Source organism: Pelophylax lessonae, assembly GCF_965119305.1.
Source record: "Pelophylax lessonae genome assembly, chromosome: 8".
Taxonomy (NCBI): Eukaryota; Metazoa; Chordata; class Amphibia; order Anura; family Ranidae; genus Pelophylax; species Pelophylax lessonae.
In genome coordinates, this window is record NC_138775.1 from 163,433,062 (window position 1) to 163,460,670 (window position 27,609).

The window sequence follows — 27,609 nt, forward strand, 5'->3', positions numbered from 1 at the left end:
AGTATTACATTAGACACAGTGCCGTGAGAATTTCATGCCCACCGAGCATGCACACTTGTCAAATTCTTTCATGTTCATTTACGTATCCGTGGCTCTGAGCATGCGCACTGCTGCGCTGCTCATCTGTTTCAGACCGGAAGTGACGACGGTATGGTTTCTCCACGGGGTATGGTTTTTTAACGTTACACCGGCGCTCCTTCCTCACACAGACACTGCAGTGTGAGGAAGGAGGGGGAGCCGACAGCCGCTGGGGACACAGACAAATGTAATCAGGGCACTGATCACCAGTGCCCTGATTACTGAAGGTAAAAAAACCACACACATTGCCCCCCCATCAGTGCCCACAGTGCCCGCCATCAGTGCCCCCATCAATGCCCACAATCAGTCCCCATAGTGCTGCCAGTCAGTGCCTGCTCATCTAGGCACTGATGAGCACTGACTGGCAGCACTATGGGCACTTAGTGTGGGCACTGATGGTGCTGCCCATCAGTGCTCATCAGTGCCGCCCGTCAGTGCTCATCAGTGCCACCCGTCAGTGTCCATCAGTGCCATCCGCCAGTGCCCATCAGTGCCGCCTGTCAGTGCCACCTCTCAGTGCCCAGCAGTGCCACCTCTCAGTGCCCAGCAGTGCCACCTCTCAGTGCCGCCTATCAGTGCCACCTATCAATGCCGCCTATCAATGCCGCCTATCAGTGCTCATCAGTGCGGCATATTAGTACCTCCTCATCAGTGCCCATAAGTGCCACCTCATCAGTGCCCATAAGTGCCACCTCATCAGTGCAGCCTCATCAGCGCACATTAGTGCAGCCTCATCAGCGCACATCAGTGAGCGAGAAAAATTTATTTTCAAAATTTACTCGCAGAAAATAAGAAAAACTTTTTTTTTTTTTCAAAATTTTCTGTCTTTTTTCTTTTTTTTTGTAAAAAATAAAAAACCCAGAGGTGATAAAATACCACCAAAAGAAAGCTCTGTTTGTGTGAAAAAAATGATAAAAATTTCATATGGGTACAGTGTAGCATGACCGCGCAATTGTCATTCAAAGTGTGCGAGCGCTGAAAGCTGAAAATTGGCCTGGATGGGAAGGGTGTTTAAGTGCACAGTAGGCAAGTGGTTAAGGATTGGATAAAGTGAGTCTGCTCAGGTTGAAGGTGATAGGTTAAGTGTTATAAAATATCTTTCTTATTTGCACTTTTTTGGGCATGGCAAATCTTATTTTCATTTATTTCACGTAATAAATGTGTATAAAAAAATCCCTTAAATAATAAGTGTCAGTGCAGAGGTGATGAAATTTGGCCCATGCAATTTCCAGTACAACAAATTTACTGCACTCAAAAATACTCCAGAAACAGCCATGCCAATTCTTAGAAGTAAAAAAGGCAGTATACTGAAAACAGAACTACACTGCATCCAAGCATCACAACCCAAAAATGACCAGGCCATTTTTTTTGCGATACGGCACTGCGTTACTTTAACAATTACGCGGCCGTGCGACGCTGTACCCATAAAAAAATGTCCTTTTTTTCCCACAAATAGAGCTTTCTTTTAGCGGTATTTGATCACCTATGCAATTTTTATTGTTTGCGCTATTAACAAAAAAAGAGCAACAATTCTGAAAAAAAAAAACATTATTTTTTACTTTATGTCATAAAACATTCCCAATTTAAAAAAATGTGAAAATCTAAATTTTTCATAATTTTAGGCCAATATGTATTCTGCTACATATTTTTGGTAAAAAAAAAATCCCAATAAGTGTGTATTGATTGGTTTGCGCAAAAGTTATCGGGTCTACAAACTAGGGGAAAGATTTATGTCATTTTGTAACATTTTTTTACTAGTATTGGCAGCGATCAGCGATTTTTAGCGGGACTGCGACATTGCGGCAGACCAGACACCAAACTGACATTTTTTACACTTTTGGGGGGACCAGAGAGATTACTACAGTAATCAGTGCTAAAAATATGCAGTTACTGTAATAATGACATTGGCAGGGAAGGGGTTAACACCAGGGGCGATCAAAGGGTTAAATGTGTCCCTAGGGGGTGCTTTCTAACTGTGTGGGGGATGGACTTGCTGGATGAACACAGAGACCTGTGTTTCTAAATAGGAGGAACACAGGATCCCTGTGTTCATCACTGACAGAACAGCGGTCTGCCGTGTTTACATCATCAGACCGCCGTTCTGTCTCCACAGGGAGCGACTCGCTGAACCCGCTGATTGCCTCCCCCTGTGGCCAATCGGCGCATGCGCGTGCCCCCACTAGCTGTCCTGTGCAACGACGAGCTGACCTGCCACAATATTTTTTTAACCATTTTTTTTAAAAATAACAAACATGTCATACTTACCTGCTCTATGCAGTGGTTTTGCACAGAGCAGCCACGATCTTCCTCTTCTTTGGTCCCCCACTGGTGCTCCTGGCCCCTACCTCCTGCCGAGTGCCCCCAGAGCAAGCAGCATGCCCATTCACACACTGAGTCGTGGCCCCCGACCCCTCTCTCTTCTCATTGGCTCGCTGGCTGTCATTGACAGCAGCAGGAGCCAATGGGGAAAAAGAGTACCTAGAGAGCTGAGCCTCTTGTGTACATCACTAGATCGAGTTGGAGCTCAGGTAAGTATGGGGGGGGGGGGCTGCTGCAAAGAGAAGGTCTTTCTATGCATGAAGGTAAAAAACCTTGAGCCTTTAGAACCACTTTATTATTCAAAGCAAACTTGCCCATCCGTCCATGTCTCCATATTTTATTTTGCTGAGAAATCCTAGCATTTCAGGCTGTGGCCATCTTATATAAGGGCGGATGATTTAAGTAGTGCTTACTTCCTGGAATCTATGCCCTTAACTAAGGCATGCAGGCAGGAAGGTGTGCTTAGCTAGAAAAAAAAAACCCTCCTCTCCTCCTGGGATGTATTACATTATTTTCCTAAGCTTTGAAACCATAAAGTAACTGAAGAAATGTAATAAAAAAGTTTAAAACAAGTAAATATGATATATTTTCCTTTCTATTTACTAATGCAGCAGCATAAGAATTAAAATAATCAATGTTGATTTAGAGAGTGAAGTACTACTTGAAGTATTAACTCGCAGAAGAATCTATTTTTAAAAAACAAAATATCTAGTTGGTGAATCTGTACCAACATAAAATGAACCAAATCACAATGGTTTTATATTACGCACAATATAATGCTGTTCCCTGCTGCCCTAACCTATCACTGCTGTACCCCAAATTCCAATGCAAATGCTGATTTTCTGAACGGCAGTGTCTGACAAGGGCCCCTCCTTATGTAAAAGTGTTTGGGCCTGGCAGTTGTCTACTTTAGCACAGTCCACTGTTTTGTGAAAGGCTTATGAGAATATGTCTGGAAGTATTGGTGTTATTGATAGGGCTCTTGTAGAAAATTAGAGCAAAAGGTGCCTGCTACACAGCCTGTGTATGATTAATCTCATATTAATGCAGAGTTGCCTTAATTAAGGGTAACAATACACTGTCAAGGAAACTTTATATTAAAATTAAGTTTTGCCTGTACCTTTCTAAATCAAACTCGCCCACTGTTTGGCATCCCGTCCTGTATGTTTGTAGCTGCAAGCTGCGATGCTTATCCCTTGATGACAAGTAATTCAATTCCAAACTCTCCAAGCAGGATTTCAAATTCTGGAAAACCTACAGATGAAATAGATGAACTATACATTACATCAGTAGCAAATAGAACCACTTTAATATTGTTGATCCCCCAGAAATCAAGCGAGCTTTAAACTTCCAGTAGTGTGCTGACAAGACAGTGCTTCTGCTGTACTGAAGACCCACTTCATGAGACCCCATGAATGTGTACGGTTGGCAGCCAGGGGTTAGGTATTTATTAAGTAAACCAAGAAAAATCTCACAAACAATAAAAGTGAGCACAGCAATGGAAGAAAAAAAAAGTAAAAAACAGTGAATCAAGACATACAAATAACTACAATGAAAGCAACAATCTACAAATCAAAAGGCTATCCTAGACAGCTTGAATTAAGGACAAATCGCTGCTGAAATCAGCCAAAATTTGATCCTTCAGTGACCCTGTCAGCGCCACCCATCTTGAAAAAGTAAATTTTTCAGTCGTCTCTTGTCGAAAGAAAATTAGAAAATTGCCAGACAAACAGTGGCTGTATCTAATCAGATGCAGTCACTGTCCAAGCTTTCTGACAGCCGTAGGTGGCAACTGTCAGAATAAAAAAGCCAGCAATGGCGTTTCCTTCATCCATGCAGCTTAACGTGGATGGAGAAGTTTATACATGTATGGCTAGCTTTACTGGACAGCAAAGAACAAACTAATTACAGCAAGACTGAACAAACAACAATGTACACAATATTTACCACATGGAACAGGGTTACTGGGAACAGGAAATAGAAGAGTTTACAGAAAACTAACATTAGGCAAGAGTTAGGTACTTACCCTCACTCTATTAAAAAAAAAATCTAGTTATTTGTTGCTAAACACAAAATTGGATTAAATGGTGATTTTTTTACAATTTCTATAGAGATCGGTTTCTTTTTTATAAACAATAGTGTCCCGAATACCTAGGCTTGGCAGCTGACTGGTCATTTTTAGAAAACTAGGACAAAATGTCAGCAAGTATAACGTAGAATAAACATGAGTATTTGATCTTTTTAAACACATTATAAATACATCTATATTTTACTGTATAAATGGAAACATTTGAACACACTTAGCTGCCAACAGGAAAACAGGTTTACATTTTTCCACAAAGGAAACACTTGGAAACATGCAAGAACACACTGTAGAATTTTCTGGCCACAAATAGCAGCATAAACACAACTCAGTGGTCAAAAACAGTATATAATAGTATGGTGTTCTGTGGAAAAGAAATTCCACCGATCACTGAGGAATTAGAGAATGAAACAAATTACAAAGGAGAGTAAAGACAAACCTAAAGAGTAAGGATCATCACATTCTTAAAGCGATATTAAACTCCAAAACAAAAAATGACTATTTTGCAGCTTACTAGTTCTTTGATGAGGTAGCTAGATATTTTTTTCTTTTTTAAGCCCTTTTTCCTTTATTTTAACTTATTGATCCTGCCAGTAAATCAGTTTTTTTTCCCAGACCAAGCTGTTTATCAAAATTGGCAGTTACAGGGATGAGACAAACCATTTAACAATGAAAAGGGGGGCTTACAATGGTTAGATTTCAATTCAATTCAATGATAATATAAATCCTTTCAATTATATAAACCCTTTATCCCCAAAAAAATGTTGCTTTACCTGCTTAAAAAGTGTTGGAAGGAGTTTGGAGCAAGTGCGCTCCAGGATGAAAAAGAAGCACGGGTAGTCATGTGACCCATTTTTGCTCTCCAGTTTTATGGTAGAAAACCTCACTCTCTCCATCTTGCCTGAAGAACCCATTGGCTATAGAAGAGATGTTTGACCCACCATTGGACTCATAGCGACTCCAACAACTGGCTAATTTCCATTGTGGATTGTTGCGGGAGCAGGGTGTCAACAAATTCTGGCACCCCGCTTGAGAATCTCTGCCTGGAATTCGGGCCCTCTTCTCATGGGGTTTTGGAGGCATACAGTATAAGCTGCTTCTCCAGCCACCCGAAGGATTTGTACCCCGTTCCTGCTGAAGTGGAAAGAGGGTCTGAACAAAGAGAACACATTCTCTGTTTTGCCCATTATTCGACTATTGCAAGCAAAAAACAGGGGTTGGGCTAGTTTATCTTTACTCGCTGGTATAAGGACCCTAAGCTTCTATGAAAAATCCCTCCTTAGGCAGTGAGCGCTTGCTAGCACTAGGGAGAGAAAGAGGATACCATGTTACATATTTTCTGGACTTGTAAGAAGCTGGACAGGTTTTGGTCTCAGGTTGGGAAGACTGTTAAGCTGTTTACTGACTTTGATCTGGGCTCGGACCCTACAGGGTTCCTTTTGCACTACTCTGATTTCCAGAAACAAACATACAAGAAATCTATGCTTATTCACTTATTAAATGTGGCAAGGGTCTGTATACTGACATAATAGAAGCAGTAGACACCCCTTACTCATTCTAAAGTAGCTTAAATTCACTCTATGGAATCTATGTCTGCTACCCTGAGGGGCAAGAAGAAGTTCAGAAGGAAGTGGTTCCTCTGGACTCTGTACACTTGCTCCCAGGGAGTAGAATTTTGACCTTGCAGTAAAGGGGTGAGGTTCCATTACCTCTCTCCTAACCCACTCCCCAACCACTCTTTTTCCTCTCTCTTCCTTCTCCCTCTTCTCTTTCACTGTTAGCGGTAGCAGACGAGTGTTGCAACTGCACTTCTGGTTCAAATAAAATGATCAGGCAGGGTGGTGGGGACTCTAATTTATTGCTGGTGATTTACTGGATTTTGGCATAAACTTGGACTGTTCTTCTACATTTTACTCTATGTCATTATGTACCAATGCCACCCTTTATATAAGAAAAATAAAAATAAAAACCCCCCCCCAAAAAACAGAATTTGTTAAAATAGGGGCATGGGTAAAGTATACAAATATGTATTGCTGCATACTGGAGTCCTACTTTAATAAGGAACAAAATGAACAGGTAACCATCCTATCTATCTTTGTTTTGGGTTATAATGAATTTTCTGACTCCAAATCCAAAAATATGCAATATTATTACGAAACACATTTTTATGTTGTGAGTTCCGCCTGTCTGCTGGCCATCTCTTTAAACAACTTCCTGGATTGCCTGCATGCTTTGCAGCTTCTCCTCTGCTATTTACTTTTAATTTCTTAACACTTCATATCCAATGGTACCTTGCTGCCTGCAAGCAGTAATTCCTGTACTGTCTCTGACTCCTGAAACTCCTCCTCCGAGCAGCTCTGTAGTTCAGAAGGCAGGCTCTGTGAATTCTGTGGTACATGACATAATGAATAGGTTTCATAGAATTCCAGGAAGCAAATGTGTGATATTCTTCACAGAGTTTACAAATTTCAAGATTGTTCACATTATTAGAAGTTATAAAAAATTAAAAATAAATTAGTGAAATTAATATAGGATTTTACAGTTTTACCATAGATTCTAAACTTACTTTGTATGTGGGGTATTCAGATGCTTCTTCTACTGATCTATCTTTTATAATTGATAATTATTAAAAAAAGGTGATGTGTGTTTGCCACCTGAGACATTAAGGTCTACAATGAAGTTGAACAGAAGTTTGACTACTTTTTTTTTAGGAACCTAGGACAGGAAGTGTTGTCATTTCTGACTTTTTGAAGGCGTTTGTGTTACAGTTCTCAACCTAAAGGTGCCCACAGACAGATAAGATGATGGGAGCAGGCAAGGATATACTTTCTATGGCACATGTGTCAAACGCAAGGCCCGCGGGCAAAATCTGGCCCACCAGGCCACTTCATGTGACCCTCGCACCCAGGGCGTTTTTCAAGCGGAACGTGGCAGAACAGAGTTCCGCCACCTCTGGCTTTCGCCCTCCACTCTCTGTTAACCGCTGTGACTTGTAGAAGCCTTCTATGATTACAAGGACAGCTTTCCTTTCGGCAGCTCTCACAGATCCCTGCCTTCCTTCACTCACAATGGGGACAAGGGAGATGCAGATACAGAATCAGGGGCAGTGTGGGATTGGACATGACATGGTAAGCTGTACTGTGATCCCCATCTGTGCCTGCGTGCACAGATGTCAACCAAAGATCTCCCTGAAAGTGAGAGAGAGAGAGAGGCGGAGATGCCTATACTGCTGGGAGGTAGTAGAGCCAGGCCGGGTGGGTGAGATGCGAGGAAGCTTTGGGGGGGGGGGGATAAGGACTGTGGAGGGAGATGTGTGTAGAGGTGTGGGATGGGGTAGAGTGGTGCAGAGGTGAGAGTTGAACCCTGCGCTCTGCACACAGCGTACCCCTGAACTCTGCACTCTGTACTTAGTGCACCCCTGAACTCTGCACATAATGCACTCTTGGTATTTATTGCGCCTTTGGGATCCTCCCACTGCAATTTGACCACACCCACTGTTCAATGTGGTTCCGTGGGGGGGGGGGCATGGTTAAGTTCCTGTACCTATTTACTGGATACATTTATATAGTCTTACAGATACAACTTTGACAAATTGAGTTTGATACCCCTGTTCTATGGGAAACCTTCAAAGCTAGCTATCTGGTAAGTGTGCTGAGAGATCTTTGCTTGCTTGTGACAAAACCCCAACCAGTGTCATCTGGGGGTGATTAGACAGGTTAGAACATCAAATCTGAATTCTATTTTTCTAACTTTAAAAGCTGGTGTTGATGGATTTTCATTATGTCTGCTTCATAGGCTAAACTCAAATATTTATATGATGCGGTTGTTTATGTTTTGGGTCCTGTTGACATGGCATACCCAACCACCCTGTACTGTCTATTATCCTTGCTTTGCTACTTTGGCTAGGACCAGGGCCGGCGCTACCTGTAAGGCGACCTAGGCAGCCGCCTAGGGCGTAACTCAGCAGGGGGCGCCCCGGCGCTGGCATCCTGCACCCGGAATCAGTAATGGACCAGCCACAGGCCGGTACAGCACTCCTAATGCTGTGCCGCCTGAGCGCTACAGCAAGCCACGCTATGTGAGGATCTCTAGCGTCGCCAAAATCCCCATAGGAAAGCACTGAATATTGCTTTCCTATGGGGAGGTCTAATGCGCGTGTGCAGCCATTGCCGCGCATGCACATTAGGTCTTCCCCGCCAGGTGACATAGACGGGGAGGAGAGTAACTGGAGCCTAACCCAGTGCTGAGGTAAGTCACTGAAGGGGTTTTAACCCCTTCAGCAACTTGGGATGGGGAGTGGGAGAGCATATGGGGGGGGGGGGCTGCAATTTTTATTTTGCCTAGGGTGGCAAAAATCCTTGCACCGGCCCTGGCTAGGACACAATCACACAATCAAATTACTAAAATCTTGTAGGGTTTTTCTCTTATTTGTACCACACTACATTTTATGTGAAATCCTATACAAGGTTCTAGTACCATTAAACATAATATTGTAATCACGTAGTAGAAACTATTATTGATTAACCTCCTCCTTCTACTCCATAGCTGTAACATAGTGTAAATGAGTCTCTTTACTGTTCTAAACATTTGTTAAAAAAAAAAAAAACTTGCATCAAAATAAAAAATAAAAAAATCCTAATCTTTTTATGCCTCTTGGATTTTGACAATAACATTCACCCAGGTATTTCCTGTAGTAGCGATTTTATCTCAAGTAAAGATTTCAGTATGCAAGAACAAAAGTTGCCTGTGTAATCGCAATTCAAGAAACATACTACTGTGTAGTGACAAGGATGACAGCCATGGTACTTGCATTTTCAGTATTAAGTACAATAGCCCTATACTTCTAGCCTGGAAGGTTCCTTAACCACTTCTGGACCGCAAGGTTTTACCCCCTTAATGACCAGGCTATTTTTTGCGATACGGCACTGCGTTATTTTAACTGACAATTGCACGGTCATGCGACACTGTACCCAAATAAAATAGATGTATTTTTTTTTCCCCACAAATAGAGCTTTCTTTTGGTGGTAATTGATCACCTCTTTTTTTTTTTGTGCTCTAAACAAAAAAAGAGTGACAATTCTGAAAAAAAAAAAAAAAAAAGTTTACTTTCTGCTATAAAACACTGCCAATAAAAAAAATTTAAAAATCTAATTTTTATCATAATTTGAGGCCAATATGTGTTCTGCTACATATTTTTGGTAAAAAAAAATCCCAATAAGTGTATATTGATTGGTTTGCACAAAAGTTATCGCGTCTACAAACTAGGGGATAGATTTATTTTCTTTTTTTTTTTACTAGTAATGGCCACGATCAGCGATTTTTAGCAGGACTGTGACATTGCAGCGGACAGATCTGACACCTAACTGACACTTTTGAGGGGACCAGTGACATTACTACAGTAATCAGTGCTAAAAATATGCACTGTTACTGTACTAATGACACTGGCAGGGAAGGGGTTAACACCAGGGGCGGTCAAAGGGTTAAGTGTGCTCCCAGGGAGTGCTTTTTAACTGTGTGGGGGATGGACTCACTAGATGAACACAAGATCCCTGTGTTTATCTCTGACAGAACGGTGGTCGGCCTTGTTTATATATAGGCAAACAGCTGTTCTGTCGCTCTGGGGTGTGATCAAGGGTGGCCTGGCGGACATCGCGCCCGCCAGACCTGCTGATTGGCCCCCCTTTGGCCAATTGGTGTGCACGCGCCCTTACTGGCTATTGCACGAAACGACGTACAGGTATGTCGTTTTGCGCAATAGAGCTGACTTGCCGCAGTATATGTACTGCTGGCGGTCGGCAAGTGTTTTAAGTGCCTAGCTTTTTTTTTTTTTTAAGTAACAAACATGTTATATTTACCTGCTCTGTGCAGTTGGTTTTGCACAGACTGGCCCCGATCCTCCTCTTCTCAGTTCTCTCTTCTGTGATCCTGTCCATGCCCACTCTGCGAGCTCTGTCCATGTTTACTCTGCAGAAACTGAGCAGACATGGACCTGTCATCCATCTGCTCTGCTCTGATGAGCAGGGAATCAGCAAACAGATCCCTTGCTGACCAAAACAAAGTTGTGAAAGGGGCCTATGTGTTGGAGTGAAATGCCATTCATTCTAAAGGGCACTCCAATTCACCTTTCAGCTCACCTACAATGCAGCACAGCGCAATACTCTGCAACAAACTTCCATGACATGCTGAGTGCTGCCAAAAATGCTGCATGCATTATCTATTCAAAGGAATGGGCTGCCTTAATGCAATACAAAAGGCATCAACACACTGCAGTGGACATGTCTGATGTACATGTCTGAAAGGGAAGGGTCACTTGCCTTTCAGCCAAACAGTATTATTATTGCTTTGGACATATGAGAGCTCCATATTTCATATCTTTGCACTTCTGTAGTCTACCTTATAGTAATAAACGTTTCTTTTGGAGAGACATGCAGATCTGTAATTTGGCATTTTTTTCTAGGTTTTTTACCAGGAAGAAACATGGAAAAATGTTATTTTTGTAATAAATTTTTTTGCATACTTTGCGCTTTCTTAAATATTTACCTCAAAATAGAATGACAAATTCTTTTGACTTAGATGAGCTTTTCCCCTCCACAGATATTATGGTGCGATGCATGCGGGAACATTTTTTGTTATTAAGTTGCTTACCTTGTCATCCTATTGTAAAGCTAATTTTAATTTATACATATACGTATAATATATAAAAGCTAATTTTATTTATGTTATTGATTTGTTTCACATTTTTAAATGAAAACATTTTTTTTTTTTTACATGTTTAACAACTTTTTTTTTTCATGGGAGGGGGATCCAGATGAGGTAAGGGGAGAGTTGGTCCATCCTGCCTATCATTCACCTCTGCAGCAACAGATCAATTATATTGCAGTGATCTGTTGTTGAAGCCCCCGGACTGACAGCAGGTTCCATGAGATCACAGGTGAAGTAGCATTCTATTCCAAGGTTCATTCCACTGTGCTGCTACAGAGCACTCCTAATAGGCTTGCTGAATTGATTATCTTTGGGCTTAGTGCTGGACAGTCATGTTGGAACAGGAAGGGGCCATCCCCAAACTGTTCCTACGAAGTTGGGAGCATGAAATTGTCCAAAATGTCTTGGTATGCTGACGCCTTAAGAATTCCCTTCACTGGAACTAAGAGGCCAAGCCCAACCCCTGAAAAACAACCCCACACCATAATTCCCCCTCCACCAAAAAATTTGTACCATTGCACAAAACAAGGTCCATAAATACATGGATGAGCGAGTTTGGGGTGGAGGAACCTGACTGTCCTGCACAGAGTCCTGACCTAAACCCGATAAGACACCTTTGGGATGAATTAGAGCGCAGACTTCGAGCCAGGCTCTCTCCAACATCAGTGCCTGACCTCACAAACCCGCTTCTGGAAGATTGGTCAAATCGACACACTCCTCCTTGTGGACAGCCTTCCCAGAAGAGTTGAAGCTGTTATATCTGCAAAGGGCGGGCAAACTCAATATTGAACCCTACGGACTAAGACTGGGATGCCATTAAAGTTGCCATTAAAGCTATTTAAATGAATGCCATTAAAGTTTATGTGCGTGGAAAGGCAGGCGTCCCATTACTTTTGGTAATATAGTGTATAAATGTACATATGGAGGCATTTTTAATGCTACTAATTATTATTATACTATATGTCTATTTTTAGAAGCAAATATAGCCATTATCCCCTGAGGGAGGACTATAAGAGTCCGAAACATGTCAGGTTTTACCATTACAATTCACCTGGGCTGACTTGAAGTTCAACAATGGGTGGCTCTGTGGATGGATTAGATGGTATAGGTCATTGATGGCGAACCTTGCCCCCCCCCAGATATTAAACTATATTTCCCATGATTCTCATACACTCTGCAGTGTAGTAGAGCATCATGGGAAATGTAATTCCAAAACATCTGGGGTGCCAAGGTTCCCCATCACTGGTATAGGGTATTTAGTTGCACTTACTTATGTGATGTCAATATATATATATGTCAATGTGTATACAGTATATATATATATATGTATATATATTTATGTTCATGTATTGCTATGTTATTTCATTAGGACATAGGTCCTTTTCATGCTAGATTCTATAATAAAAAATGTTTTTTTTTATACAAATATACTTGTGAGTCTGCTTCCGAAGTCCATGAGGGGGTTCCTTGGTGCACTATATGCACAAACAACTATTGATATTTGAATCGTTGGATGTTGGCAGAATATGACATAGCATATTCCACCCTTAGATCCATTTTCATAGCTGCAATTGATTAGGTGACTGCAGGAGAAACAAGTGATCCTTATTACTACTGTGAAACGTGGGGGAAAACATTCAGTAATCATTCTCCACTGTATAGATGTGCCCAGATACAGCTAAAATGAATTCATATAAGTCATGCATCTTACGCAGAAAATCAAAAGATTATAAAAGCACAGCAAGCCAAATGATAAAAACAGTCTACATGTTACCAGTAATTCTTCCTTTGTAGATAATGACTTCGCAAAAATACAATCAGAAAAACTTTCAACCTAGAGAGAAATGAGGACTTAAGTTTTAAACACTAACATTGACTGCAAATATCTGAAAAGAAGCAAACACCTTACTTTTAGAATAATAGGTACTTTTTATCATGAAACAAGTTGTAATCATAGAATGTGTTTAATAAATGTTATGGTGCTTTGTAAACCTAGTCAAACAACTTTGCATTCATGCACAACACACGCCATACCTCCTAATAATAGAACTGCCTGAGATGCTGAATAGGTGGAACATGCAGGTGTGACCATTGAACTGCCCAACCTATAAATATATAGTAGGATAATACTTGACAGACTGGAACAACTCTCTCATTTTCAGCTTCTGCAAGTTTGTTTACATATGTTAGCACATGTATGTATAATCCTGCATGTTTTGATACAGGAGCAAATATTATAGCCAGGTCTTTAAACCTGTTCTCATAGAAATATGTAGGTGGACACTTCTAAACTTCCCCGCTAAAAATAGTAGCTGTATGGCTGTCATGTTAATGCCTTGGCTTTGGTACTCTTGCAAGATACTGACTTAGATAAATTATGCAGATCAAGAGTTTACTGCTTTATGTTTGTTTCAGGTTAGTGACTTAAATATTCTAAGCTTAAGACAACTAGACAACTATAAACTGAAGAAGGTCAACAATGGCAGCCTATATATTCCTTTAAGTGTTTAAAGGAACTGTATATGCGTATATACTGTGTACACAGGCCCTTGAAAAAGTATTCATACCCCTTGAAGTGTTCCACAATTTGTCATGTTACAACCAAAAACATAAATGTACTTTACTGGGATTTTATGGGATAGAACAACCCAAAGTGGAACAAAATTGTGAGGTGGAAGGAAAATGATAAATGGTTCTTAAAATGTTTTACAAATAAATATCTGAAGCGTGTGGTATGCATTTATATTCATCCTTTACTCTGATACCCCTACCTAAAATTTAGTGAAACAAATTGCCTTCAGAAGTCACCTAATTAATAAATAGTGTCCACATGTGTGTAATTTAATTATGTATAAATATAGCTGTTCTGTGAAGCCCTCAGAGGTTTGTTAGAGAACCATAGTGAACAAACAGCATCACAAAGGCCAAGGAACACACCAGTCAGGTCAGGATAAAGATGTGGAGAAGTTTCAAGCAGGGCTAGGTTTAAAAAAAAAATCCCAAGCTTTTAACATCTCACGGAGCACTGTTCAATCCGAAAATAGAAAGAGTATGGCAAAACTGCAAACTTACCAAGACATGGCCATCCACCTAAACTGACAGGCCGAGCAATGAGAGCATTAATCAGAGAAGCAGCCAAGAGGCCCATGGTAACTCTGGTGGAGCTCCAGAGATCCACAGCTCAGGTGGGAGAATCTGTCCACAAGACAACTTATAGTCATGCACTTCACAAATCTGGTCTTTATAGAAGAGTGGTAGGAAGAGAGCAATTGTTGAAAGAAAGCCATAAGAAGTTCTATTTGCAGTTTGGGAGAAGCCATGTGGGGGGGGGGGGGGCGCAAACATATGGAAGAAGGTGCTCTGGTCAAATGAGACCAAAATTGAACTTTTTGGCCTAAAAGCAAAACGATATGTGTGGCGGAAAACTAACACTGCACATCACCCTGAACACACATCCACACCCTGAAACATGGTGGACGCATCATTATATTGTGGGGATGCCTTTGTTCAGCAGGGACAGGGAAGCTGGTCAGAGTTGATGGGACAATGGAATGAGCCAAATACAGGGAAATCTTAGAAGAAAACCTGTTAGAGTATAAAAAAGACTTGAGACTGGGGCAGAGGTTCACCTTTCAGCAGGACAACGACCCTAAACATATAGCTAGAGCTACAATGGAATGGTTTAGATCAAAGCATATTCATGTGTTAGAATGGCCCAGTCAAAGTCCAGGCCTAAATCCAATTGAGAATCTGTGGCAAGACTTGAAAATTGCTGGTCACAGACACTCTCCATCCAACCTGACAGAGCTTGAGCAATTGTGCAAAGAATGGGCAAAACTCTCACTCTCTAGATGTACAAAGTATTAACTCAGGGGGGCTTGGCTGAATGCAAATGCATGCCGCACTTTTCTGATATTTGTAAAAAATTTTGAAAACCATTTATTATTTTGCTTCCACTTCACAATTATGTGCCACTTTATGTTGGTCTGTTACATAAAATCCCAATAAAATACATTTACATTTTTGGTTGTAACATGACAAAATGTGGAAAATTTCAAGGGGTATAAATTCTTTTTCAAGGCACTGTATATTTATACAGTATATATATATATATATATATATATATATATATATATATATATATATATATATAGCATGTCTGTGAGGTGCCCGAGGGAAAGGGAAGGCTGTGTGTCAACAGGAGAGGGGGAAATCTAAAGAAGAATATCTGTGATGGCGAGTAAGGTGGCCAGGGGGGAAATGTAGCAGCGGGAAAATGAGGGAGCAGGTGAGGGATGGATGTCAGCGGGAGGGGTATGGCAGCTGGGGACTGAATGTCAGCATTCCCCTGTACACTATCTGTAGATCCTGTTCTCTTTCACAGGACATTCTCCACCATGCCATGATTACAGTGAGCCCAGAACAAAATTTACCTAACCTAGCACTTGTCTAGGAGGGTGCTACATAATTATTGCTATTTTTAAAGAAAACACATTAGTCTTATAAAATTTTAAAATGCAAACCTCTGCTTAATGGCAGGCACCAAAGGTTGCCTGCCATTGCCTGGAAACCATTGCTCTATGCCAATCTGCCTCTATGTGCTAGACATCTAGTATCTTGGAAACCCAGCTAAGCTTCATCTACCTGCCATCTAACTATCCAAAGGACTTTGCTCATATCTTTAGAGAGGAAAGTTTAGTGTCATCAAAATGCTACTAAAGGTTACTGGAAAATCCCACAGTTACCCTGAACCTATCTACAATAAAGCATCAGAAAAGCATGCTGTTCATTGAGCCGAAGGAATGACTGTGACAGTGTACCTGGCTGCAGGGCAATCATGGGAAAAGACCCAAGACCCTAAAGTATAACTAAAGGCAAAACTTTTTTTTTTGAGGGGATGGGGTGGAGCTGAATTAGAACACCTAGAAAATACAAGTTTTTATTGCTGTGCTCCCAATAAGGAGAGTCACCCTCTCTATTTGTCCTGTTTACCACTGTTATTGAAAGTAAATTTAAAATAAAATCCCAATGTTGTCCCCAGAAAAGTAATAGAAGGGAAATCTTCCAGTGGGGACACTAGTTCTGGTAAACTAGGGAATTCCCTTCATTTGCAGGTATTGTAGGTATAGGAATGTGTATATAGGATTGAATACATTTTTCCCCTTTTATTGGTTGAACTAGATTGTATTTTTTCAACCAGACTAACTATGTAAATACAGTAAAACCTTGGTTGAGAGTAACTTGGTCTGAGAGTGTTTTGCAAGACAAGCAACATTTTTTTATAAATTTTGACGATAAACGAGGGATGTCTTGATATACAAGTAGCGTATAAAAGGGAAGAGAGGTGTCTCTAAGTGTAGCAATATGGTTACATTTATTGAAGGTACAACATTTAGCAACTCAGATGGTTGATGATTAAAAGAGGCACATCTAAATATGCAGGCATCCGGGGTAATGCTGTCCACATGGACCATCAACAACATCCCTTCCACGGTGCGCTCCACGAGCGCTTCAAGCCTCGCTTTCAGATCTCTCTACTGCAGGGTAGTATTCCCTGTCACGACTGCAGACTGACAGTGGTGAGAGCCAGTGGTGCGGAGGGCGGTCTATGTGGGTTGTAGAAGGAATCATCTGAGTTTCCATTATTTCCTATGGGGAAATTTGCGTTGATATACGAGTGCTTTGGATTACAAGCATGTTTCTGGAACAAATTATGTTTGCAATTCAAGATTTTACTTTACTATGTAAATGATTTTATCTCACTTCCTGTTTGGCTTTGGGACAAGAAGGGAATGGAAATCTCCACGGTGGGACACAGATGGCGAAAAAAAATCTGAAGGGGGTTATAACCCTCCCCTGCTCTATCCAAAATGAAAAAAAGTTTTGCCTATAGTTCTACTCTAATACTGCAGCTTCTACGGGGGAACTGCCACAATTACTTATATCGTTTACAACAAATTTCAGGTCTAATTGTAACACAAATAGCATAAAGGACTTAAGTGCTCTGTATGTTCATTCGTTTTCATGGAACAACGGATAGAAAAAACTGGCATTACTTTATTTTTCAGCTGCTGGACTTGTTCCATTAGCATTCTGGACAACTTCTCTCCTTCTGTTAGAAGCTGCACATCTTCAGTGTTTTGTAATTGTTTATCAACTGTGGGTGCCGGTTTACATGTCTGAAGACCATCTTCTGCAAATAAAATATACATTGGCTGATTTCTGTATATGTTCTTTTCTGACAAATACAATTGAAAGCACAAGAGACAACATTATATTACACAGAGGCAAACAAGTTAAAGCAACATAGAACCTTATTATTACACTCACAACCGCTATGAATACATACAAATGTGTTATGTTTACATAACCTAAATGAGCCAAATTACCGGTTTATTTTTTTATTTGAACAGGTAAGACTGCTTTATCCAACGTTGCGTGCTTGTATATTAAATAATTTCAAAATACATTGGTATTAAAATAATTATTCAACATCTTATCCAAATATATGTAAAAGCAACTGAAACTCAAATACTGGCAAAAGTGTAACAAGGGGCAAAGGTGGAGCAAAATTGTAACAAGCGGTCACAGACAGAATCCAGGTTACCCACTCACAATTATAGACTACACCAGGGAAAAGCAATGTTGCTGATACACCAGTCAGTGACGTCATAAGGGGGCGGTGCCACCAGGTGATGTCCACCAGGTGGCCCCATCTCTTACCTATTTAAGTGTTAAAAAGCAAAGCAGGCATTCAATAGTTAGCCTATGTCGCGGGCAAATCATTTTTGTTTTTTTTTGGGTCCGGCGGTGGCGGCGGACATCGTGATTGATGATGGATCTACATTGGAGACATTGTCAAAAACTGCCTCCTGTCTTTTAGGAGGCAGTTTATATTTATTTTTCACACTTTTTTTGGTGAATGGTAGGGGTACAATTTTACAACATACACATTCACATAGGGAGGGGGCCGAGATCTTGGGGCCCTTGTTAAAGGGGGCTTCCAGATTCCAATAAGCCCCCTGCCCACATCAACATGGGGACAAGGTGCTTTCATGACCTGCTGGGCTGCATGCTCGCATAAGGGTCTAGTATGGATTTTGGGGGGACCCCACACCATTTTTTTACAATTTTTGTATTGCCGTCAATAATATTGAATTGTCGGCAATTTATATGTCTTTATTTTCTTTATAAATGTCAGTGTTGCTGCAGCAGGGCAGTACCTGGTCCCCCATACCATTTTTATGGCCAATAATATGCATATATGCCTTCGAAATTGTGACTTTTGAGGTTCGGGTCCAAACTTTTGCGATGTTTGAGAGTTCTGTAATGAACTGAACTGGGGGGGTGTTCAGCCCAACTCTATTCAGGACCTCATCTTGGGATCCAAAGAGTTGAATCTGACTAGGCAAAAAGACAAATCGTTGTCTAATAATGTAAAATGATATACTGTACATCAGTGGTCCTCAACTCCGGTCCTCGGGGCCCACTAACAGGCCAGATTTTAAGTATTACCTTGGGGAGATGCAGACGAGAATACTACAATCACTGAGCAGCAAATGAGATCACCTGTGATGTAATTTAGTTAACTTGCAAACCTGGCCTGTTAGTGGGCCCCGAGGACCGGAGTTGAGGACCACTTCTGTACATCTTAATCCATAGCATTTTTTGCATGACTATAAGTTATATGATTAGTGCATACATGTTGTAATGTGAAATTGATTGATTCAGCTTGAACCATGCTGAAACATTTTGATTTTAAGGTTTTATTTATAACACAATAAATACAAGCTATTTAGGTAATTTCTTACAAAATACACATGTAGGCTACACACTGCGCTGTTTTATCGCTCAGACTGCACCATTTATGTTTTGGAGTGAATGCGATTCATATGGAGTTTTAAAGTGGGTCCAGATGTATTTCATCTTTTAAGAGCTGGACTGCTGGATACAGGCGGTCCCCGGATTACAAACAAGATAGGGACTGTAGGTTTGTTCTTAAGTCAAATTTGTTTGTAAAGCCCCGTACACACGTACCGATCGTCGGCATACAAATGTTCGTCTTTTCTCCCCGGGATGTCGGTGTCTGTTGAAAAGTGCAAAGACAGCACAAGGACAGCACAAGAATTTTGTCTGCAGACTTCAGCTGACTGCAGAAGTGATGTCATGTAATGGTTAACTTTCCCTGTGTTTTTAATTTTCTGAGCATGCCCAGTCTTGCAAATCTGCGGTCTGTCGGCCGAATTCTGTACTGACAGGCGAACAATCGTCCGTTCTGGTGTCCGCAGACAAAAATTTTCATGTTTGCACGAAAGACTTTTGTCCGCGGATTGTGCGCAGACATCTGTCGGAGGCACCATACTAACACGCGTACAATCGGCAGATCTTTCGTCCGCCGACGTTTGTATGCCGACGATCGGTACGTGTGTACGGGCCTTAAGTCAGAACAGGTACATTTATTTAAGTCTAGCTCCAGCCAAAATAATAATTTTTAGGTTTTTTGGATAGCATAGTGAAGGGTTAACACCCCTGTACCATTTGTTTTGCTGTCTGTACCCCTGTTCAGAAGATTTCACCTTACTTTCTGTCCCTATGACAATTGGATTTGGAAAATTTTGGGTTGTTGTGGAAACCAGGATTGGTGATAAAACTTCAGAGGAGACACCTTTTTCCCATGAGAACTCTTACAGGAGTGAATTTCCCTTCCTAGGAGTAGATTTCTCCTCACTTCCTGTTGTCTCCCTCCGTTTGTAAGTAGGAGTTGTTTGTAAGTCAGATGTTTGTAACTTGGGGACCGCCTGTATAAATTGAGGCCTTTGTGTATCATACCTCTGGTGAGTTATTTTCCAATAGGGTGTTAAATATACTGGTGTGGTGAAGGCACAAATAGGCTTTAGTCGATGAGTAACGGAATTTTTGTAAAATCTTACCTGTAAAATTCCTTTCTCTGAGTCCTCCGACAGTCGCCGCCTCTTCATATTCGTCACATATGGGGTATTAGACTTTGCTCCGAAGGAGTAGCTAGGCAACAGAATATGTTAACAATAAAGCTTTAACATATCCCACCCTCAAGGGGTGGTCCCCTCAGTCAATACCCTCCTACTTCCTGCAACCATATCTCAGTTTTAGTGGAATAGCAGTAGAGTATACATTCAAACCCCAAAAGAGGGGCGGGGGCGGCGACTGTCGGAGGACTCAGAGAAAGGAATTTTACAGGTAAGATTTTACAAAAATTCCGTTTTCTCTTACGTCCTCCGACAGTCGCCGCCTCTTCATATTCGTCACATATGGGGACGTCCCAAAGCAGTGCAAGCATGAGGGGTGGGAAACGCATCCGCGCCGAAAGGCAACGCAGTCTCCACATCAAAGAAAGGAACCTTACCAAAGGAAGGAAACCAGCTGGGCAACAGCAAAAATAAGTGCTCAACAGGAGCAACAACCCAGGAAAAGACAAAAAAACCCAGGGGATACAAAAAACTATCCCAACAGCCAGGAGTCCCCACAAGGGACCCTAGGGAACAGCCGCACTAAGAACCTTGCGGCCAAAGGAAGCATCCGCCGATGCCTGAACATCTACTTTGTAGAATTTTGTGAAAGTGTGCACGGTCGACCAAGTCGCCGCCTTACACACCTGGGCTACAGAAGCCCCACGACGGCAGGCCCAAGACGTACTCAGAGATCTAGTAGAGTGCGCCTTCACAGGCACAGGGGGAACCTTCCCCTGCAAGGCATAGGCCTGTTCAATGGTCTGCCTGATCCATTCGGCGATGGTAGAGGCCGAAGCCGCCATGCCCTTCCGAGGACCCTCTGGAAGAACAAACAAGGAGTCCGTCTTACGAAAAGACTCAGTCGATTTAAGGTAAACCCTTATCGCCCGAACAACATCCAGAGAGTGTAATCTCATCTCCTTTGGATGTTTAGGCTTCGTGCACAACGAAGGCAAAACAATATCCTCGTTAAGATGGAATTCCGAAACTCGTTTCGGCAGAAAAGAAGGATTAGGTCGCAAGACCACCTTATCCAAATGAACAACCAGGTACGGAGACTTGCAGGACAAAGCCGCCAGTTCCGACACTCTGCGAGCCGAAGTGATCGCCACCAAAAAGGCGACCTTTTTGGACAACATAGACAACGAGATCTCCCTGATCTGTTCAAAAGGAGCACGTTGTAACACAGATAGAACGAGATTCAAGTCCCAAGGGGGCAAAGGATCCCTCCTAGGAGGAACCAGATGCCGCACACCCTGAATAAAGGTGCCAACCAAGGAGTTGGAAGCCACGGGACGTTGAAACAGAACGGCCAGCGCAGACACCTGACCCTTTATCGTAGCCAGCGCCAAACGCTGATCGACACCCGTCTGAAGGAAAGACAGCACACGGGAAACCGAGTACGTGCGGGGTGAAAACCCCCTGGACTCACACCAGGCAAAATATGCCTTCCAAGTACGGTAATAAACCTTCCCCGAGGAAGACTTCCTCGCGTTGATCAAAGTATGAACGACCTCTGGAGAGAGACCCTTCTCCTTCAGGACCTCGGTCTCAACAGCCAGGCCGTCAAAGCCAGCGACTGTAAAGCAGGATGGTAAATCGGTCCTTGAGACAGTAGATCGTCTCGAAGAGGCAGACGCCAAGGGGCGTCGACCGCCAGATTCACGAGGTCTGCGTACCAGGACCGGCGAGGCCAGTCCGGTGCCACAAGAATCACCGTGCTGCGTTCCGAGTGTAACCTGCGAAGGAACCTGGACAGCAACTGAATCGGTGGAAACGCGTACATCAGCCTGTACTGATGCCACGGGCCCACTAACGCGTCCGACGCGTCTGCCCGAGGGTCGCGCGTCCTTGCCACGAACCTCTTCACCTTGTAGTTGAGGCGAGACGCGAACAGGTCCACATCTGGAAGACCCCACTTCGCGCACAACATCTGGAAGACAGCCGGGTGGAGAGACCATTCCCCCTGATCCAGGGTCTGGCGACTCAGATAGTCCGCCTGCCAGTTCTCCACTCCCGGAATGTGAACCGCCGTTATCGCCGGGACATGAGTCTCGGCCCAAGATAGAATGTCGGCCACCTCTCGAGCCGCTCGGGCACTCCTGGTGCCCCCTTGGTGGTTGATGTAGGCCACCGCCGTGGCATTGTCCGTCTGCACCCGAACCGGGCAGCCCTGCAGCCGGTCCGTCCAGCGATGAAGACAGAGCCTTATCGCACGCAATTCCAGAATGTTGATCGGGAGGGAAGACTCCCCCTCCGACCAGGTCCCCTGGGCGGACAGAACGCCCAGAACACCACCCCAGCCCGACAGGCTGGCATCCGTGGTGATTACCGTCCACGAGATCGGACGAAACGACTTGCCCCCGGACACCAACGGGGACTGGAGCCACCACAGAAGGTTTTCCCTGGTGCGATGACTCAACGAGATCTGAAGATCCAGAGATTGAGGTCGCCCGTCCCACCTGGACAGGATCTCCGCTTGGAGACCCCGCGTGTGAAACTGCGCGAAAGGAATCGCCTCGAAGGCCGAGACCATCAATCCCAGACACCTCATACACGTCCGCAGAGACGAGTGTGGAACGTCCCTGAGGGACCTGACTTCCTCCTGAAGAGTCCTGAGTTTGTCTTCCGGCAGGAAGACCTTCGCCTGCACCGAGTCCAGTATCATTCCCAGATAGGGGAGACGAACCGACGGACTCAGTGTCGACTTTGGAACATTTATCGTCCAACCAAACTCCTGCAGAGTTTGCATTGTGACAGACAGGTCCTCCTCCAGACCCTGTCTGGTCGCAGACCGAACCAGAATGTCGTCCAGATACCCCAGGACAGAAATGCCCTGGGCCCTCAATAATGCCAGAACCGGTGCAAGCACCTTGGTGAAGACCCGCGGAGCCGAGGCGAGACCAAAGGGCAACGCCACGAACTGGTAGTGATCCTCCGCAATGGCAAATCGAAGGTATCTCTGATGACCCTCGAATATGGGGATGTGAAGGTACGCATCCTTCAAATCGATGGAGGCCATGAATTCCCCCGGAACGAGGGCAGCCACCACCGAGCGCAGGGATTCCATGCGGAACTTGCGAACCCGCACAGAGCGGTTCAGAGCCTTCAAGTCCAGAATCGGACGAACCTTGCCCTCCTTCCTGGGCACGGTGAACAGATTGGAATAAAACCCCCGAAATCTGTCCCGATGAGGCACCGGAACCACCACTCCCTGAGCCCTCAGGTCCCGCACCGCCAGGTGCAGATCCCGCAGGCGCTCTGGAGACAGTTGAAGATTTGAGGGAAAAAATCTGCTCTCCGGCCGAGAGAGAAACTCGATCTTGTAACCAGATCGAACGATTTCCAGAACCCATCTGTCCCGCACACGGGCCAACCAGGGCTGAAGAAAACCGAGCAAGCGTCCCCCCACCCCAAAACTGGGTGAGGGCGCCCCTTCAGGCCGAACTGTTATGGGCTGCAGGTCCGGATTGGCCGGACTTCTGTTTCCCAGACCAGGGCTTCTTCTGAGAGCCTTGGCCTTTGAACGGTTTGCCCTTGTAGTGCGGCCGAAAGGCACGAAAGGACCCCTGAGGGGGCCGAAAATTAGCATGCTTCTTCCCAGAAGCCCCCTTAGCCTTGGGGAAATGGGGCAAGAGAGTGCTCTTACCCCCGGTGATCCCCTTAATCAACACATCCAGGGACTCCCCAAAAAGGCGAGACCCATCATAAGGCAGATTGGCTAAGGTCTTACGTGAAGATTGGTCCACCGACCAACATTTCAACCAAACCAGACGGCGAGACAACACCGCCACGCTGTGCACACGTGCAGCCAACGGAATCAGGTCCAGGTCCGCATCACACAGATACATGACACCCTGGTGGATCTGATCCACCATATCCAGGGTCGCTGCCGAGGCCGAATCGGCCACTAGGACGCGCCTAAGCATCTGCGTCCAACTTGCGATCGCCTGGGCCGCCATGAGAGAAGCAAACAGAGCCTTAAGCATAGAACCCGTAACAGAATAAGTATGACGGGCAAGAGACTCCAGTCTCCTATCCGTGGCATCACGGAAAACAGGGGAACCCTCTGCAGGAATCGCAGTGGCTTTGTTCAAAACCGCAATTGCATGATCCACTGGCGGAGGCACACACCACCGTTCATCAGTGGCAGGCGAGAAAGGATAACGCAGCTTGAATTTACTTGGTACCGCAAAAGGCTTGCGCAGATCGCGCCATTGATCCTTAACAGCGCGCTGAAAATCAGCATTGCAGGGAAAAACCTGCGGCGTCCTGCGTTTCCTCTGCGTCCCATAAGCCGCCAAGGCAGCGGGGGGACACACTTCGTCCTGCAAACGTAGCGTCTGCTTAATGGAAGCAATCAACTCATCCATGATTGCAAGCTCTTCAGGCGAGCCAGGGGGAGAATTATCAACCCCCTCAACTTCAGCCTCTACCTCAGACCCCACTAGATCAAGAGAGGAGCGGGACCCCGATAAGGAGGTCCCTGCCAGAACAGCCCCATCACCTTCACCCTCAGAATCAGAGGACAGAGCAACTCTGGGCCGTTTAGTAGATTGAGCAGCCACCAGCATTTGTACCTGGGCAGCAAGGCCAGCCACAATAGCGGCTAAATCCCCCCCTGGGGGGGAAACAGCGGTCCCCTGGCTTTCCACCAATACTGTAGGAAACTTGCCCTCCTGAGAATCCATTGCCCCTGTAATGCCAGACAACCAAGGGTTAACTGCCCCCTTTTAGCAAGCGCGGCAAGCGCAGCCCACCGCACCACACTCCGGCACAATGAGACCCCCACAGGGAATATACAAACTGAATACAGGCAATGGATAGCAAGAACAGAAGGATAAAACCTGAGGAGACCCCGCTGCTGCTGCTGCCTCGATCGGTGTTCCTGGAAAGAGGAAGTGATGCTGCCAGGGCGCTCTAAGTAAGCCTATGGAGGCTACAAGAAAATGGCCGCCGTGCATGTAAACCATGCGGCCGGAGCGGGCGCCGGTAAAATGGCGTCGTTTGGCGCCGAAAACGCCGCTCCACAGTGCATAAAAACACACACATTACATCCCAATATAAGGATACATGTTAGATCGCCGCAGCGATCGCTGTATATGCCCAAACATGCCAAGAAAAAACATGCCCCACAGCACACAGCTTCTCACACTGCCCAGCCTGACACACACAGTGTCATACAGCTCCCCCCCCCCCTTGCAGCCCACAGCATGCAGCCGAGAGATAGGGAGACAAGCAGTGTGATTAAAGGCAGGTTACACAGTCCCAGACTGAGACCCTCCCAGACAGACAGGTCCCCACATAAATACACTTACCTCACATGGCGTGGGGAACCCGCACAGGCGAACAAGCCGCTGCACATGAGGCAGGGAGAGTCGCAATTCAAGACGCACACAATGGAGGTTAAGAAACCGCACAGCGTCCGGTGAGGTAGCCACCTCACCAATCATCCCTGCACCGAACAGGGATGGGTCGTTCACTGTGCCAGGAGCGTTACCTGGCTGAACGCTCGATGGCAGACTGGGAAGCCACTGACCCACGACCTGCGACCAGGGGGATCAGCCCGAGACCCAGTCCGCATGATCCTCTTCGTCCGAAGAACTAACTAATGCTGACAAAAATAACAGCTAAGTAAAGGTAGAGAGAAAACTCAAACAAAATATTAAAAAGAAGAAAGAGTCTGGGACAGAAAGTCCCAGCACAGAGAGAGCCAGCCACTCCTGACAAGCTAGACATTAAAACTGAGATATGGTTGCAGGAAGTAGGAGGGTATTGACTGAGGGGACCACCCCTTGAGGGTGGGATATGTTAAAGCTTTATTGTTAACATATTCTGTTGCCTAGCTACTCCTTCGGAGCAAAGTCTAATACCCCATATGTGACGAATATGAAGAGGCGGCGACTGTCGGAGGACGTAAGAGAAAATTTGGTTGATTAATCACCTGGCACATCGGGATTCACGGACATTAATTTGATAAAAAATCATCATTTATTTGAACTTCATGAACTATTTATTTATATGAATTATCTTTTTATAAAAAACATTTTTATTTATTAGATCTTGATCCTTTGAGGATTCGATTGAGCGCTTCTTATACTATATGTGTATTTTGCATGATTTTAGCATCTTTCTATATTTATTGTTATTTAAAGTAGCAGCTTTATAAATTAATTGACCAATTATATTTTTATATTCATTAAAATTGTATTAATAGTAACTATCCAAGGCACTGAGGAGGTTTTACCTTTGGTATTACCCTTATTGTTTAGGTAATTTCTTACGTTTCTTCCCACATGTACCAGTAAATTAAATTTAATCAAGCTTTCCTGTGGATAAATCATACATAGCAGGCATACATATAGTAAGCCCATCTGATTTAAAGAAGGAGATAGTTGAGCAGCAGCCACCTCCTCTTAAGCTTCTGAGAGAAGCAGGACTTGAAAAAGGGTGTGTGCTGCATTTTGCAAGCTTCAACTTAACATCTGGCAATGAGAAATCATAACTTGGCATGTTGGGCACTATTTTCATTGATGTTCACATTCACAGCATTTGTCACAAGAAGAACAATCAAGACTTTTGTTGCATTGTGAAATGGAAGGCTTTAACTTTGCAAATGACAGTGCATAATATCTGACTGGCCTAGTGCTCATTGACTGTTTTCTAGTATCTATTGTATATGGTAAGGATATATGTGGGAATACCACAATTACCTAAGAATAAAATCAGATTTCCCACCTGGCACAACTTCATATTATTTTACCAATAATTAAGAAGTATTATACCTTCTTGTATTCCAGTTAATGAGTCTTCAGTTTGTTTATCTGTATTTTTAGGACACTGATTAAAATCAGTAGTTGTTGACACCTCACAGTTGCTTTTGTCATTGGCATTTTGTAAAATCTGTGGAACCTGTGGAAAAATGAAAAAGAGTAAGAATATTAAACAAAAAAACAAACAGTATATCAACCTTCAGGTGGTCTCAGTTATGCTATTCCACCACCAAGCTAAAGCAAATTCTGTAGATGCTTTGGGAGGCTTGGTATAACCCCCTCCTGCTGTGCCCTGATAGCAGTCTGGCCTGGAGATTTTCTGTACAGGCATTTAGTACTGCCGTGTGAGAAACAGAGGAGTGGTCAAGTGTCCTTCCTACCAGAAGTATAAAGTTTTAAAAGAACTCCCAAGGTGGGTAGGATGGCAGGGAAGTGCAGTAAAAATTGAAGCTGGAAACTCATGGTGCCTGCTATATACCATCACTCTTTATGTTACAATTTTCATCCAGATGGGAGGAGGTTTTCCTATAAAGGGAATGGTCTCAGAAAATCATCTTTCTCTGCTTCCCCTCCCAGAGGTGACTCAGTAGCCTTCCAGCCTATGTAATCTTTTTTTTTCCTAAGCAAATTTTTTGTGGATTTTTCAAACCTAACATGCACTTACATC

At 43.6% G+C, this 27,609-nt stretch overlaps 1 protein-coding gene across 1 annotated transcript in view; it reads right to left on the bottom strand.

The window, feature by feature from the left end:
* AKNAD1 (AKNA domain containing 1) overlaps nt 1–27,609 on the bottom strand; it is an 84,800-nt gene that overhangs the window by 50,903 nt on the left and 6,288 nt on the right. Inside the window, exons 3-5 of the mRNA XM_082265909.1 lie at nt 26,955–27,081; nt 17,239–17,375; nt 3,518–3,651 (exon numbers count right to left, since the gene is read on the bottom strand). Coding sequence (XP_082122035.1) covers nt 3,518–3,651; nt 17,239–17,375; nt 26,955–27,081 — 398 coding nt within the window. The remainder of the gene's footprint in view (nt 1–3,517; nt 3,652–17,238; nt 17,376–26,954; nt 27,082–27,609) is intronic.